Source organism: Panthera onca, chromosome B1 (assembly GCF_046562875.1).
Source record: "Panthera onca isolate mPanOnc1 chromosome B1, mPanOnc1 haplotype 2, whole genome shotgun sequence".
NCBI lineage: Eukaryota > Metazoa > Chordata > Mammalia > Carnivora > Felidae > Panthera > Panthera onca.
The window spans coordinates 121,858,546-121,873,447 of record NC_138342.1 but is presented as its reverse complement, the minus strand read 5'-3'; the positions used below and the strand labels follow the sequence as shown (position 1 = coordinate 121,873,447).

The window sequence follows — 14,902 nt, the reverse complement described above, 5'->3', positions numbered from 1 at the left end:
CCTGCATAAAACCCTTTAATGGTGTACCCAGAATAAAGCCCAGACTCATTAGCATGGATTATAACACCCTCAGGATCAGGCACCTGCAAGGCATTTGGCATTCCCTCCTCCATTCATACTTTACTCCCGTCCTCCCTTCCCATCTGATTTCCTCCCTCCCACTCGCGACTCAGCCAGTCCCATCTGTCCTCTTTTAAAGGATCTGGGTATGCTATTTATTCGGACTAAAACAATCTCTGCCATCCTCCCCTCCTCTACCATCGTTTAATTGCCATTCACCCCCTCAGACTTTCCTCAGGGGAGCTTAGATAACAGTGCCAAAAGCTTACCTCAACCACAGTCCTTTCCACCCTAATTATGATAATGTGTTTACTTTTCAACCTCCTCCACTAGACAGTGAGCTTCTTCAGGGAAGCCATTTATACCTTCCTTGTATTCGAAGACCCAAGACCCAGCAAAGACTATATCCTATAATGGCAGGCACGTAAATCTATGTGGATGAACTGCAGTTCTCTTACAGCTGGTGGTGTTTAATCTGATCAACACCATAATTTTTTGTTGTCCTTTAAATGGAAACTAAGAGCAACTGAATGTTGTTTCAAAAGTTGGTCACCCCAAATGTGGTCAAGGAAGTCACACGAGGTCACGTTTCAAATAAGCAGATGCAATCTTTTTTGGAAAGTCCATACACTATCAAGTATTATTGTAATAGGTACTGCTTACATAAATTCAGCACAAAGTAGAACATTTATTTTGTGTATAATTACAGGTTTATCTTAGCCTAAAATATTTACTCTTCTGCAGTTTTACAGATCATTTTGTTTCCATTAGGCATCTCGAAAATTAAGAAAGCTAGAAAGATAATTCACAACATTATTATCCTCTGCTAAATTCCAAAAAGTAATCCAGGTAGTATCGTGAAAAACTTTTACACCTGTTTTAATAGTCTCATTGTATGAAGAGGAATATAATAATGATACTTATATATTGGAAGGTAAAGAATTTTCAGGAAAAAAAAAACCTGCATGTAAAAGTTATGCTATAAAAATGCACTCCATTGTTCTAAAAAGTGTGTATTTATTTAAGTCATCTCTATACCTAATGTGGGACTCAAATTCATGACCCCAAAATCAAGGCTCTCATGCTCTTCTGACTGAGCCAGCAAGGCTCTCCAAAAATGTACTCCATTCTCATTTCTTTTAAATTCTAACTCTAAACCAAAAATCTGACTTGAGATTCAAACTTAATACTTGTTTATTAAAAATCTAGTTTTATTTACTAGTATCATTCATCCAACTCCCAAACATTTATTATAGTATAAAAGTAGTTTTTAAAGAGCATGTTGGGGCACCTGGGTGGCTCAGTCAGTTAAGCATCCAACTCTTGATTTCAGCTCAGGTCATGAGATCGAGCCCCGAGTCAGGCTCCATGTTCAGCATGAAGCCTGCTTGGGATCCTCTCTCTTCCTCTCTCTGCCCCTCCCTCGGCTCATGCTCATGCTCACTCTGTCTCTAAACAGAGTGAATAAATAAATAAATAAATAAATAAACAAACATTAAAAAAATAAAAATAAAAAGTATGTTAATTTTTAATCACAGTCAAAAACTTTAAAAGATCTCTTGAAAAAACATTTAGAGCCCATATGTCAACTGTGCCAAAAAGACCCATCAAGGGAAGATCCTTGGGACTCGTCTTCTGGATCTGGACTAGTCTTCACCTATACTGAGGTGAAGACCTGAAGATACTCTAATCAGACTAATGTACAAAAATACCAGAAATAAATCAAAATCAATACAATAACTAATGGTCAGAACTACTGCAGAAAGCCATGGATGGACAAAGCTGAAGAAAACAAACTATAAAGATAGCATCTGAGGCTCAAATGGCTGCCACGTCATGTTAGAAGGAGACTGGATGGAAGTAGGGGGGACCTCGGTCAGTACAGTGATTAAATATGGTAGGTTCATGTAATGATTTACTTTAAGAGAAGCCACAATAAATACAGAAATTTCTAAAACTTTATAAACTTGATTTTCAAGTAAAATATAAATTTTAGTTGAAGCAATCAAAACAATTTGCTCTGCATTTACAATGACTCATATGATCTTCTATATTTAATACAATCTATATAAATTATGCTTTTTCTCCTCTATTAATATACCCAAAACTTGGTTCAAAACAAATACTATCATGACAGAAATAGTATGGCTGAAAATATAGCTACCACAAGTTGGGTGACGGGCAAAGGGTCCATGAAAATACATTAAACATAAATGTTAAGAACATCTATGTATTTCTGAAGCTTCAGTTACTCAGAAGTATTTGAAAAACGTATCTGAACTGCTAACTACAGCAGCTGACATCTATATTTGGGGTTATAAACAAGGCCAGAATGTCACTCATTTGTTGCAGACTCTTCCAAAGAAGACAATCACAGAAATTGGTTATATTGGGTGTTGAACCAGTTATATTGGGCTTTGAAACGAATCAAGCCATATTTGATAGAATTCAGTTTGCTAATTATGAAGTTTAGTTAATAAGAGATACTAGAACAATAGATTGAGACATGCATCTGATGTCACAAAATGTGAAAGTAAAACAGACTCATCTGCTGCTATGCATGAGAAGAATTTCATGAGAAGAACAAAAAAGACATTTGTTTTACAGCTTAAGTTTTTAAAGACAAACTGCTCCAAGATCTTTACTTGGGTTTTAAAATATATTTTTCTTGAATCGCTTTAACTTTCTAAAGTGAGTTGACAAACTGCCAAGTTAAATAGTCTCTCATGCTTCCTTTCTTGTATATTTATTTAAAAAGTAGAATAGTACTAACGAAAAGCAAAACCTTATTTTTTTTTAAATTACTATGATTTTAGTAATCTCTTTACTGTTTTGCTAAACCAATTCTTCTTGATTTTGCCCAAACTATGTATTTTATTTTGGGTGCTTTCTCAGTTCATTTTGTATCTAAGCATAGATACCAAATAAGCAACTGGCCAATGAACTCAGGATTGTCTCTCAATAGTTCACTTAACTTTTAAGACTGAACACAACCTCCAGAAGTAACTAAGAACCTACTTTGTTCTGTTCTACTATAAAGTCACTTCAGGTTGGTTTAGAGTACTGGGGCAATTAATCTCTAATGTACTTAGAATATACTGTACTTTCACCATATAAATAGGGAGGTATAATTATACATATATGTAATATAAATGATACATAGCATACATGCCATATTATCATGATATATACATAGGATAATACATATTATAAAATGGGGTACACGAGCTGTCAGACCTAGAGAATACTAAAAGATCTTAAAACTTTTCTAACATATAAATAAGGGGATCTTTTGCATATTGTATGCAAAGAAGAAAATGACTAAAAATGTCTAAATAGATTTAAAGACAAATGAGGACAAAGAGAAGCAAAAGGAAAAGTTGTCAAATAAAAAGCCTGTGATGCTCACACCCTTTCTAGGATAACTATGGCCCTGCTGCTGGGGCTGTCTGGGTGGCTGTGGGTGTTGTGCATGGTTATCTTTCCAGCTGTGAGACCAAAGGTGGGCAGCTGACCAGTGGCAGCCAGTGTATGGGCTGGCCTGCAATTAATCACATGGCCTGGTGTGAAAAGACAAATAACAGCAATCGGATTATCCATGAGCACTCTAAAGTGAGTGAATAATGATCAAGGCAATTAGCAGCAGATGTGGAAGCTGCAAGGGCACTAAAAAGGGGCCCTGAGGCAGAACCAAGGCCACAGAGGGGCACTGTAGGCCAAAGCTCTAGGAAAGCAAAAAATTGTGCAGAGGATATAGAACAGGAAACAGAAAAGAAGGAAATAATGTGAGATAGAGCAAAGCAGATGCAAAGACTTCCCAGAGGACAGAAATGCAGACAGCAGGACAAAGGGACAGTCCCCTGGGAGTGCCTCTGTTTCCAGTAACTTTCTCATTTCAGCACAGGACCATCCTTATTTACTTAAAGGCAAAATAAAACAAAACTCATTTTCTTCGTATACCCTGAGTGAGTCTCACACTCTGTTCCCTACAATTGGAACTTAATTAGAATTATTATTAATGATCTAAACCCAGGTTAATGAGAAATTTACACAAATATTACATGCTCTTAAAAAGCTATATACAGCACATGAGACTTTTCAAATGTGCTGAATTCCCCAGAAATGGTGCCAACTTATCACAGAGCCAATATACTAACTTACTTGGTTGTCAAGATTAAATCACACTAACAGCATGCTGCAGCACTGCTGGTTGTCTGGGTTTTAACCACTCAAACCCAAAACCTGGGTATGTATTACCAGTTTGAGAATTTTCTTTTATACTGAGTTCTTAGCAAACCATGCTACCTTAGAATTTTATGTTACTTAGGAGGGCCAGTGTGAGAGAACAGACTAGAAGCATTTATAATAACCCAGCAAAGGCAGAATAATTTTTAGGAAGTTGTCATATGGACAGACTGGAAAAAATTGTGCAAGCAACCTCACTATTCTTAAAGAATTTTAGCAAATGCACTAATAATCTCAAATCTGATTTGATATCCTATATTCCGGAGAAGAGGTTACAAAACAGCAGTCAAAGACCAATCTAGCCTATAGAAGTGTTTGGTTTGGTCTGCAATGTTTTTATTTGGTTGTTTTTAAATTAAACTAGCTGATCGAACTCCAAAATCAAAAGATAATACTTATATGTAAGTGCTAAAATTTTTGGCTTCTTTTGATACATCAGATGATTTGCCCATATGGGCCTGTATTATTTTCACAAGTCAACAAAGGATTATAGCCAAGGAGTTAGTTATTCCATTTAGAATGGACAAGTGCATTCCAGTTTCTGCTAATTTTCTCCTGTTGCTTGCCAAACCTTGTGAGTATTTCAGTTTGTAACCTCTGCTCTAGAGACAGGAGGCAGAAATCTCACCTGGGCCATCAACATACAACAATTATTAATCTACAAATAGCAACACCGCACATGAACAGATTGATAACTAAGGTACTATGAAATACTTCAGAATTTCTAGTCCCAATTCCATTTTGGATTTAACGACAGTTAAGTGCAGATCTAAGCTGGCAGTCCCTGGCCCTTTCACTATGCCAAGGCCCTTCTTACCTTTTCTGTCGGGCTTGAGGTTCCTATCCACGGGGGGTGGTTCACAGTCTGCAACAGGAACTGGCCTTCGGGGAGGGGTCTTTGGGCTGGACCGGAAGCCCATATGAGCTGGAGGAGGAACTTGCATTCCAAACGAAGAGAAATCAAATGTTCCCGGAGTCATTGGCACATAATTTGCTTCCTGAATTGGTTCCGTAAAACTGCTGGAATGTTGTCGTGGAGGAGAATTGGGATTCATTGGGACATAATTTTCATCCAGTTCTTCACTTGATACACTTCCCACTGTCAATATATTTTTGATTTTCTAAAACACACATACATTAAACAAAAACTATTATCAAACAGGAAAACACAGTTGTAAGTCACACCTATTCATATGGATCTGAAAGGACTTTTATTTCATGATCTCATTTAGTTTCAGGGCACTAAGTGTGAAGATCCTGACAATGAAACACACTTGATACCAAGGTCAGTTATACTTACAAAGTGGTTATGGAAGCCTTCAAGTGAACTAGATCTGTCACTTGGAAATGTTCGTGGAATATCATAGCAGTCTTGAGAACTAGCATCTAAAATAGAAAACAAACTATAAGCATTTCTTCCCATCTTTGCCATCTCTTAGGATTCTCAGAATGATCTGTTCTCTTTCTTTACACACATGCATGCAGGTAAGCATGCACATGCGCAGATTTTTAAAAAGATGCTCACAGAACAGTATCTTGAATGGACACATTAAACCACCAGAAAACAGACACTGATATGCTAACCAGTACCAGCATTTGATTATGGCAATGAATGATTGTCTAAGCCTGGGATGAGATGGGTATTTAATGACGGAGAAACGAAATACTTCTATTTTCCCATCTTTTGCACCACCTTGGGCCTAACTTGTATCTCAGTAACCTATAATTAGATTACAGAGCTACTTCAAGTAGGGAATTAAAAATTGGTATTGAATGGCCAAATAAAGTATCCATATTAGTACTATTCACGATGCATTAAATCTTCATTTTCTTTAGGACAGGTGGATAACTACCACAAAACACAGAAACGTTAGCACATAGTTTATAGGGTATGTGCCTCTTAAACTCTGGCCTTCTATTTTTTAGGACTTTAAGAACCTCAGATTGGAACCCCGACTGAATTTTTCCCCTCTCAAGGTCTGTAATTTTTGGCAGGCTCTAGGAGATGGTATAGGACTCAGTGAAGTGGCTAGGGAAAGGGGAGAGAAGATTCAGAGCTTTAAAAATAAATAAAACCAAACAAACAACTGATTAGGACTGAGTATACTCGTTGGGTACAACGTATAAATTGCTTATCGAGGAAGGAAGGAAACGGAGCCCAACAGATGTGACACGGAAGCAGCTATGATGGCACACAAATACAGGAAAGGGATGACTCGGAGAGGCTTTGTGGCTGGTCCTTTTCCTGCTCCTCTGTCCCATTAGAGTCTACACACCCAGGATACAGGGAAAGCAGGAAAGAGGGGTGCACACTTCCTGAGGCAGGAAGGTATTACTAAGGCCATACTTCTTCAGGGATGGAAAACTCCACCTCTTTCTCCCTTCCAGCAGAGCATGCACACAGGCACTTGCTGCATGCACAAACACCCTTCAAAGGATCTACTGAGACTCTGCCATCTTCCTACATGAGTGGGTGACTGCAGAGCTGAGGAAAAAAAGGACTATCATTTACCATCATTCTATGCTGAAAAGAACAAATATTCAGATAAACAGATTTTCTATCGTTAACTTCTAACACAGTAGAAGCCAGTTAGAGCTGACCTTTTCGCAATTTGTTCAAATCCACAGTGGAAATGGTATTACTACGTGATGGTGGCATCCCTGCTGTAGGGATACAGTAACTACTGTCAGTATCTGAGGCCGTGCGTGTGATACTACACGTTTCCACAGGCGATCGGTCATGAGCCGGATGTGGTTTCGGTGGCCGAGGTGGAGGAATATCTGGAATAGTGTCTAGCTTTGACGTCTGTCCCAAAGTTCCTTCTGGAAATGTTCGTGGAATCTGATAAGTATTACCAGGTGTTGGAGGAATGTCATAACTAATAGATACATGCCTCATTTGAGTCTCTACACTTGATGTCCCAGATGGGGTATTAAAAACATAGAGTTCTCCATCTGCCTCGGTACTTGATGGAGACACCTTTGGTAAAACATCGTGGGAGTAACTTCTGGGCAGGTTATAAAGGCTGGAGTCTACAGAAACAGATGCAGCACGAGACGGTGGAGAGTCATACATCATTTGCTGCTGAAAAAAGCCATTCACTCCATGTTTGCTCTGGGAGGAAGCAGGATTTTTATGAGAAGGGACGTTATCATTGCAGTCTGTTTCAGAAGAGGTGGATTTTGCAGAATCAGCATGTGTTCTAAATAAAAATTGTTAATGACAGAAAATAAAACACAGTGAAGACATAAGACTACATTTTAATAAATATATTTATAGTTTAGCAATCAAACTACATGGCTTTTTTCATTAGATTTTTTTGTGATCCATAAGATTTAAAGCATGAATGTTCCTTAGTTTTTATGATTATACACCAGACAATAAAACCACCACCACAAAACCACCAAAAGCATTCTCCCTAATTCCTGCCCTGTACGTGCCCACACCCCCAAATCCACCTATTAAATCCATGATCCCTGAAGCACTGGAATTAGAAAGGTACAAAACTCTGAGAAAGGTAAATGATTAAGACATAGACACAAGGAAAATCATTTCCCCTGAAGAGCATGCAGAAACCTCGTGCCAATGCAGTTTATCAAGCTGGTCCATTGCTCTTTAGCCCACCTGTGGCAAATTTGTTGTTCTGCAAGACTATAAGTCTAATGATTTCCTGGTATTGAATAAATTCAATGTGACCTACAAGGAGGTGGCAACTTGAAAGGTTTGTATATCTTCCTTTCCACTAATTTTCTTTAACGAACACTCAGCCAATACTATAAAGACGAACAAAATATAACGCCCAGAGTTCGCCAACTCCAAAAAATAATTAACCTTGAGAAATCTCATTAGAGTATATTTAATGTTTTGGGTACATTTCCAGGCTTTGCTTTCTGTGGTATCACAAAATTTGGGTAAAAGCCAAAATGAAGCTAATGATACCAGCACATTGCACTTCCTTAACGGTTAACTAGATACTTAACCTCTTGTGAGTGATGTCTAAAGTCTGGTAGGAACTTGAATTTAATCTTTTAAAATGTAACTTGTGAGAGTTCTTTAAGGTCTGATCTTCCCTGATCTTTTAGTAACACCTAGCACTATGTATCACACGTATTTATTCAAACTCTCCACCGCTGGTGTCATGGAACCCATACTGTAACATCCTCACTTCCATTCTCCCTCGCTGATTACTCCCTTGTTTCACTGACTGGCTACAGCCAACAGAATCCAGTCTTCTGGATTCTGATTCTTGACCACACACACCATTTAAAAACCCTCCTTTCTCATGACTTCACATTCCACTGAATGCTGATGACTCCCATCATCTCACCAAACTCTTGAGTCCCATATTTTCAAACTGTTCAAATATATTTCTATATGGTTACCCCAGTGTTAACCCTGCTTATGCATACCAAGCCAAATTCAACTTACTTCTCAAACTGATTGTCCTTTCTGACTTGCCATGAAAAGAAATGTCTTTATCCAGATTCTCTAGGCTCAAAAGGCAATCAGCGTTGACTCACTCTCTTTGATCTCCACCATCCCCCTTCAGGCACTGACTCCTTCTTCCTAACCAAGTAACTATTCCCTGCTCTGTTCCCACTGTTCCCACCCCAAGTTCAGGTCTGGGTGTCTGCTAAGATCCACACCACCGAACCCTCCTAAGAAGTCTCAGTGGACCTCCTTCCTCCAGTTTCTCCCTCTTCCAGTGAACTCAAGGGACCATACTGCGAGGCTGCTATAAGGTCAGTATTTTCAGAACATGGCTTTCATATCACTCATCTATTTGGAGAAAATACTGTTAAAGGTCCCAGCAGGCTGTGGGAACTACAAAAAAAGCCCACAAGCAACTCCACTTACCATCCCTGGCTGAGGCTATACCATCCCTGGCTCCACCTGACATGCCCTATCTTATGCCCTACTCTCCCCCAGTGGAACCCTCTACTCTGGGCAGGCTTTCCTCTCATTTGCTTCCTCTGGCCCCTCACTCTCACCTCGCCTTTCTCTCAAATGCTTTTTATGCAGATTGCTAATGACAGGGTCCTTTTCTCTCACCAACAAGTATAGTTCAAATCCTACACCTCCTTGGAAACGTTTCACCTTCCATTTTAAGAACACTTGCACTGTCCCTTCTAGGAATTTCTAATGCATCTACACATATTCTAAATTTGCACTTCATTTAATTCAAACATGTGGGTTAAGAGAAGTTAGAAGCACAAGTAATAAGTTCCCTGCTCTTGACTAGCTTATGGTTTAGCGAACAATAAACTATATACATCAAACTATTTCCAATTCTGTGATAAAAGGGAGGCATGACCAGGATGCTATGAAAACCCACAGAGGCATTTAGTTCAGGCTGGGAGTTTGGAGGAATGTTTCCTAGAGGAGTAGATGTCTGAGCTGAATCTTGAGTCCTGCCAGATGAACAAGAGTTTGCAAAGCAATTCTCCTGTCTTCACCTGCAGACACTTAACATTTGACTTCTTCATAAGCTTTGCTTGTAAACTCTGAGGGTGACTGTATCTGAGGCGGCTTATGTAGTTAGTCTGTTCCTTCACAGCACCTACCAAGACAGTGGGCACATAGTGGATACTTCATAAATATCTGTCAATTAACTGTCACTTCTGTGAAATACATAGATACAAAATCTATCTGAGCAGGGATTCTCAGCATAATTTCTACTATAACAGGAAAGCTGTAACACCAATGAGATCAATGAAAGGTACCATACAACAAGAAAATGCACTGAAAACGGTGACTTAACTATTGGCTTTTAAAAAGTTGATACTGAAAAATAATTGTGAATCTCTATAAAATAAAATCTTAGTTAGTAGCAGAGGTAACAAAGTTGCGAATGTATAATTTTAAATATTCACAGCAAACAAGCAAAATCAAGTTAGAATTTGATATTATTAACTAGTATTGATTTATAAAAAGATTTTTGTTTGTTTGTTTTTGTTTTTGTTTTTTTGCTCTTACAGGTAAAATCCCATTACAACAAATATCTAGAAACCCATCTTTGGAATGTCTGTATTCCATTATCTCGGGGAATCATTCACAACAACCTAATCTGTAGTTCTTGACAAATTCCATATAAAAATTGTTGAACAAGCACTTTGTACCATCTTAGTCCGGTAACAGTCACTTTCTCCATGAAAACAATCACAACATTTTTTTGTTATAAAATAATGCTTAATATCCAATCACTCCATTTAAAAAGCATCTTTCACATCTACTATGTAATTCCCACTTTTATATACCTCAAGTGAGGACATAAATATCCCCAACATCACTAGTTGCCACCACACTGCTGATGGCAGACACGGGTTCCCTGGTCTTCATTTTCTGGCTCCAATTCTGTTACCTCTGGCCTTCCAATTAACAGAAAATGACAAGAGTGATCAAATGAAACCACTGCACAGCTTAGAAGAAAAGAAAGAAGCAGGAAGGGAGATGATGGGGAAACCAAGGATTTGGGGAAGGCTTTATGATACCTTTGGGCAAGCACTGAAGTCCATAGATTTGTTTCTACTTAAAAATGTATAAACTCAGAGCTTGAGGTAAAGCTCTGCTTCACGGCTAGGTACGATGACTGGAAAGTTTTACGGTTTTTAGCAATATACTTGATTGATTAGATTTCATCAAATTTCACTAAAACCCAATTTATATATTCCCATAGAATTTGCTATATTGGGATTTTACCTGTATAATTAATTTCTCACACAGATCCAAAGCAACCACAACACACTCACTGCAATGGAATCGTTTTGCTTTCAAAATCTTCTAGTAGTAGGTATTCCTCTCCTTCTTCAGAAACAAAAGATGACCCTTGGCTGGTTTACAATCACATAAGAAATGGAGCAAGATCACCATTTATAAATCAGTGAAATCTGTTAAGCAAGTAATACTGTGAGTCTGTAACAAAGACTATGAAACAGGAGACAGATTTCTAAAAGAGCCTTGTAGGTACAAGTGTTCTTTGCCAAAGATAGTAGAGAATGCGTTTCTTCCATAAAACTCCTGAATATCAGAAACCATTAGGAGAATATAACCTGAAATATAGTAAGCCTAAACTATAACCCTAGATAGTTGGGTTTCTCTTAAGCCTTCAAATCAGAATTTTAAAAGTTTCAAGATTCTAAGTGCGCATGCACGCACGCACGCACGCACACACACACTCACAGGTATTTACCTGGTGGGTTCAGGCTTCTTGCTTTGACAGTTGATTAGCAAGAGGTAGTCTTGAGGATCCTCCTGGATGCCAACAGTTTCCAGGTGTGGTGGAAGGTTAATTAGCTGATAGGGAGGAGGTGGAGCAGTGGAGGATGAATCTACCTGGGTGGACGGCGGTGCTGTGTTGACCGCCAAAGGTAAATCGGCTGGCGCCTGGGCAGAGTTGCCAGGGGGCTTCACAAGATCTGCAACACCAAAGTAGAACTGTCATCGTCTATCCCATTTTAAGGGCTGTTTCTTAAATAAAGCTCCTTGAAAGTTTGAAGACAAACTGTTTAAACACACAGGAGCGTGATAAACCATGACAATGTCAGTTAAAACAAATTCTACCTATACAGCAACATTTGTACAAGAAATTATTGGCTCTTGTCAAAGAGATATGAAGAGTAAGGCTCTTTCTTCCAGAGGCTATAATAAAGCCATGTTCCCTTTGCCTTGAACAATCTTTAGTTTTGAGGCTACTGGCAATGAAGATGTTATATAATCTTGCACCAGAGGTAGATTTTTTCCATAATAAAAAAACAAAGTGTTTCCCATGCCAAGCCAACTTTCCAAGGAGGCCCATTTTATTATGTGGCATTTACAGGCACAAGGATCATCTCTTCGCCCCATCTTTATTTTGCTGTTCATTCTTTTCCTTCTACTCCTCAGCAGACTAAGGAGAAATAGTTCTAATTCTGGGATTCATGTTCAGGGAAAGAGATTTTCTTTAATGCTTCTCCTCTCCCCTCAGCTCATAGCCTCATTTACCATTTATTGGGTTTCTGTAATATTTTCAGGCAAAAGGGGTCAGCAAGTGAGGGAGTAATTTATTAAGCACTCAACAATGTTCTGAGAAGATATACGAAACTAGCTAAATTGGTTACAGTTAAGTAATCTGAAAACAAACTGAAAACCTAGAGATAAAATCCCACGTTAATCACTGACACAACCAAGTAAATTTTCAAGAACCCAGAAGAAAAATTCTGTTAGTGTGGTTAGGAATATAAGACTATAAATCCAGAAAAAGGTAAATACTCATATATGAATAAACAAATTTATTTACTGTCTATGTTAGAACAGAAAAGGCTGGCTTCAAACTGAGATTTTTTTTTTTAATAACAAAACATTATCTAAAAGACACTAAAAAGTGGTAAAGGATTTAATATGTTCAACCAAATAAAATCAAATGGGAGGTCATATGACCTGTCAATTCACCAGGAAGGAGCTACATGTCAGCTCTAGCTTCCCTAGACACTACAGGATAAGTCCACATGGTTTTGATAATGTCTTTATGTATTCAACTTTAGTATCTGTATATGCACCACAGCAAAATTTATGTAGTTTATATTTTATAACTGTTCTTCCTAAGCACAGAAGCTCATATCATGGGGCGCCTGGGTGGCTCAGTCGGTTAAGCATCCAACTCTTGGTTTCAGCTCAGGTCATGATCTCATGGCTTCGTGGGATCGAGCCCTGAACTGGACTCTGTGCTGACAGTGTGGAACCTGCTTGGAATTCTCCTTCTCTCTCTCTCTCTCTCCCCCTCATGCATGCTCTTTCTCAAAATTAATAAACTTTTTAAAAAAGCTCATAATTATAAAGCTTGAATAAACACATTAGTATGGCTAAATATAAGCTTACCTTTATTTATGGGTCCCCAAAACAAACACAAAGGATCAGAACTCCTATGCATCAGTGTGCCCCACAGGTGGTAGATGCTTAAACTGTTTCATTCACCCAGCAGAAACTCACTAAGCACTTTCTTTCTTTCTCTCTTTTTTTAAATGTTTATTTAAAATAAATAAATAAATAAATGTTTATTTTTGAAGGAGAGAGAGACATAGCGTGAGCAGGGGAGGGGCAGAGAGAGAGGGAGATACAGAATCTGAAGCAGGCTCCAGGCTCTGAGCTGTCAGGACAGAGCCTGATGTGGGGCTCGAACTCATGAGCTGTGAGATCATGACCAGAGCCAAAGTTGGACTCAGCTTAACCAACTGAGCCACCCAGGTGCCCCACTAGGCACTTTCTCTATGTCATGCTGGAAGAGATTAAGGCAAGGGGCACTCCCAAATCTTCAAGATCCATTCAACTGCAAGTGCAGTTTGGAATTTGCTCAAGCATTATGTCAGCCCTACTAGGTGCTAATTTAAGTATGAAGACTTCTTTCACTTGGAGAGTTTGGCCTGAGTACATAGAAGTTGAGCTAATTTCTAATATTTTCTCTTTGTTATGCTGCATGCAATGTCAAGTCTTCATACAAGCTCATCTAATAAAATCTAATACTTTATGCCAGGAGTTAATTCCTTCTTATTTATGAAAGGTGAGAAAACAAAATGGTGAGAACAGAAAAATATTCTTTTGGACATTTATACAACATAATGCCATAATTTCAGTGGGAACTCATAAATACCTCATTACGTCTAACAGATGTTGATTGCCAATAGTGCACATAATGTACTCTGTGAAATGTTTTACTGTTTTGACTCAGTTGCAAATATATAAAGATTTAGTTAAGAGGATTTTACATCAGTGACTCAGTAAATCCTTGTGCATTGTTAAACTTAAGAGAATTATGAAAAATATTTACCTGAAATATAAAAATTTTCAGAAAAAATATTTTCTGAAGAGCTTTCAGAAAAACCTATACAACTTCAAGGAAGAAAAGGGGGAGGGAGAGGTCAGAAAGCAGTTACCATATCCTATAGGCTGTATTCACAAATACATTTTACATACTTCTTTTTGTGCCATAGATGTGTGGTAAAATCGTATGATCCCATTCAATTTTTAGTTCTGACCAAAACAAAATGAAACTCAACACTGGAAACACATCACTAGATAAAACAGTCTGAATCCTAATTTTCCACTGTAACTCCTAAAGTAAGCTTCTCAGGTGGATGTTTTTAGAGATACACTTTTCCTGTAATATTTTTTCTAAACTTGATAGCTACACACTAAATGAACACAGTGATTCATCTTCAGTGTGGGAAAAGAATCACCCAGCCAGGCAATCCTTTTGTCTGACCTTGTGTTATTAACACAATGGGACCATCTATTTTTTAACCTTCCATTTCTTCTACCTGTGAATGACTAAAGTTTTTTATCCTCTTTAGAGATGCAAGATCCTCTCAATTTCTGGAAAAAAAAAAAAAAAAGACTGGGATTCAAAGGTTCCTTTTTAAAAAATATATAGTATCTTGTTCACAATATGGGAAAGCTTGCATCTACTTCTAAGAGGCAAGAACTGGAGAGAACTTCCACTATGTTCACTAGCAAGCTCATGAAAGAAAAGACCTTTAAACAGCCATGAAAAGCAAGCCCAACCATTCCAAACAAGATGGCATATGAAGGCCTTAAAAAGGAAAGGGAACCGGGGCACCTGGGTGG

General features: G+C 38.2%; 1 protein-coding gene across 9 annotated transcripts in view; it reads right to left on the bottom strand.

Moving 5' to 3' along the window:
* Positions 1-14,902, bottom strand: part of GAB1 (GRB2 associated binding protein 1) — a 122,534-nt gene that overhangs the window by 19,118 nt on the left and 88,514 nt on the right. For 7 of the 9 annotated variants that reach the window (XR_009616148.3, XM_060654081.3, XM_060654087.3 and 4 more), the window contains 5 exons: positions 11,496-11,721; positions 11,056-11,136; positions 6,907-7,508; positions 5,606-5,691; positions 5,123-5,426 (listed from right to left, as the gene is read on the bottom strand). Coding sequence is in view for 8 of the 9 variants with exons in the window: in XM_060654081.3 (XP_060510064.1) it covers positions 5,123-5,426; positions 5,606-5,691; positions 6,907-7,508; positions 11,056-11,136; positions 11,496-11,721 (1,299 nt within the window). In the remaining variant the exon portion in view is untranslated. The remainder of the gene's footprint in view (positions 1-5,122; positions 5,427-5,605; positions 5,692-6,906; positions 7,509-11,055; positions 11,137-11,495; positions 11,722-14,902) is intronic. The other 2 variants (XM_060654085.3, XM_060654088.3) reach the window with 1 other exon arrangement.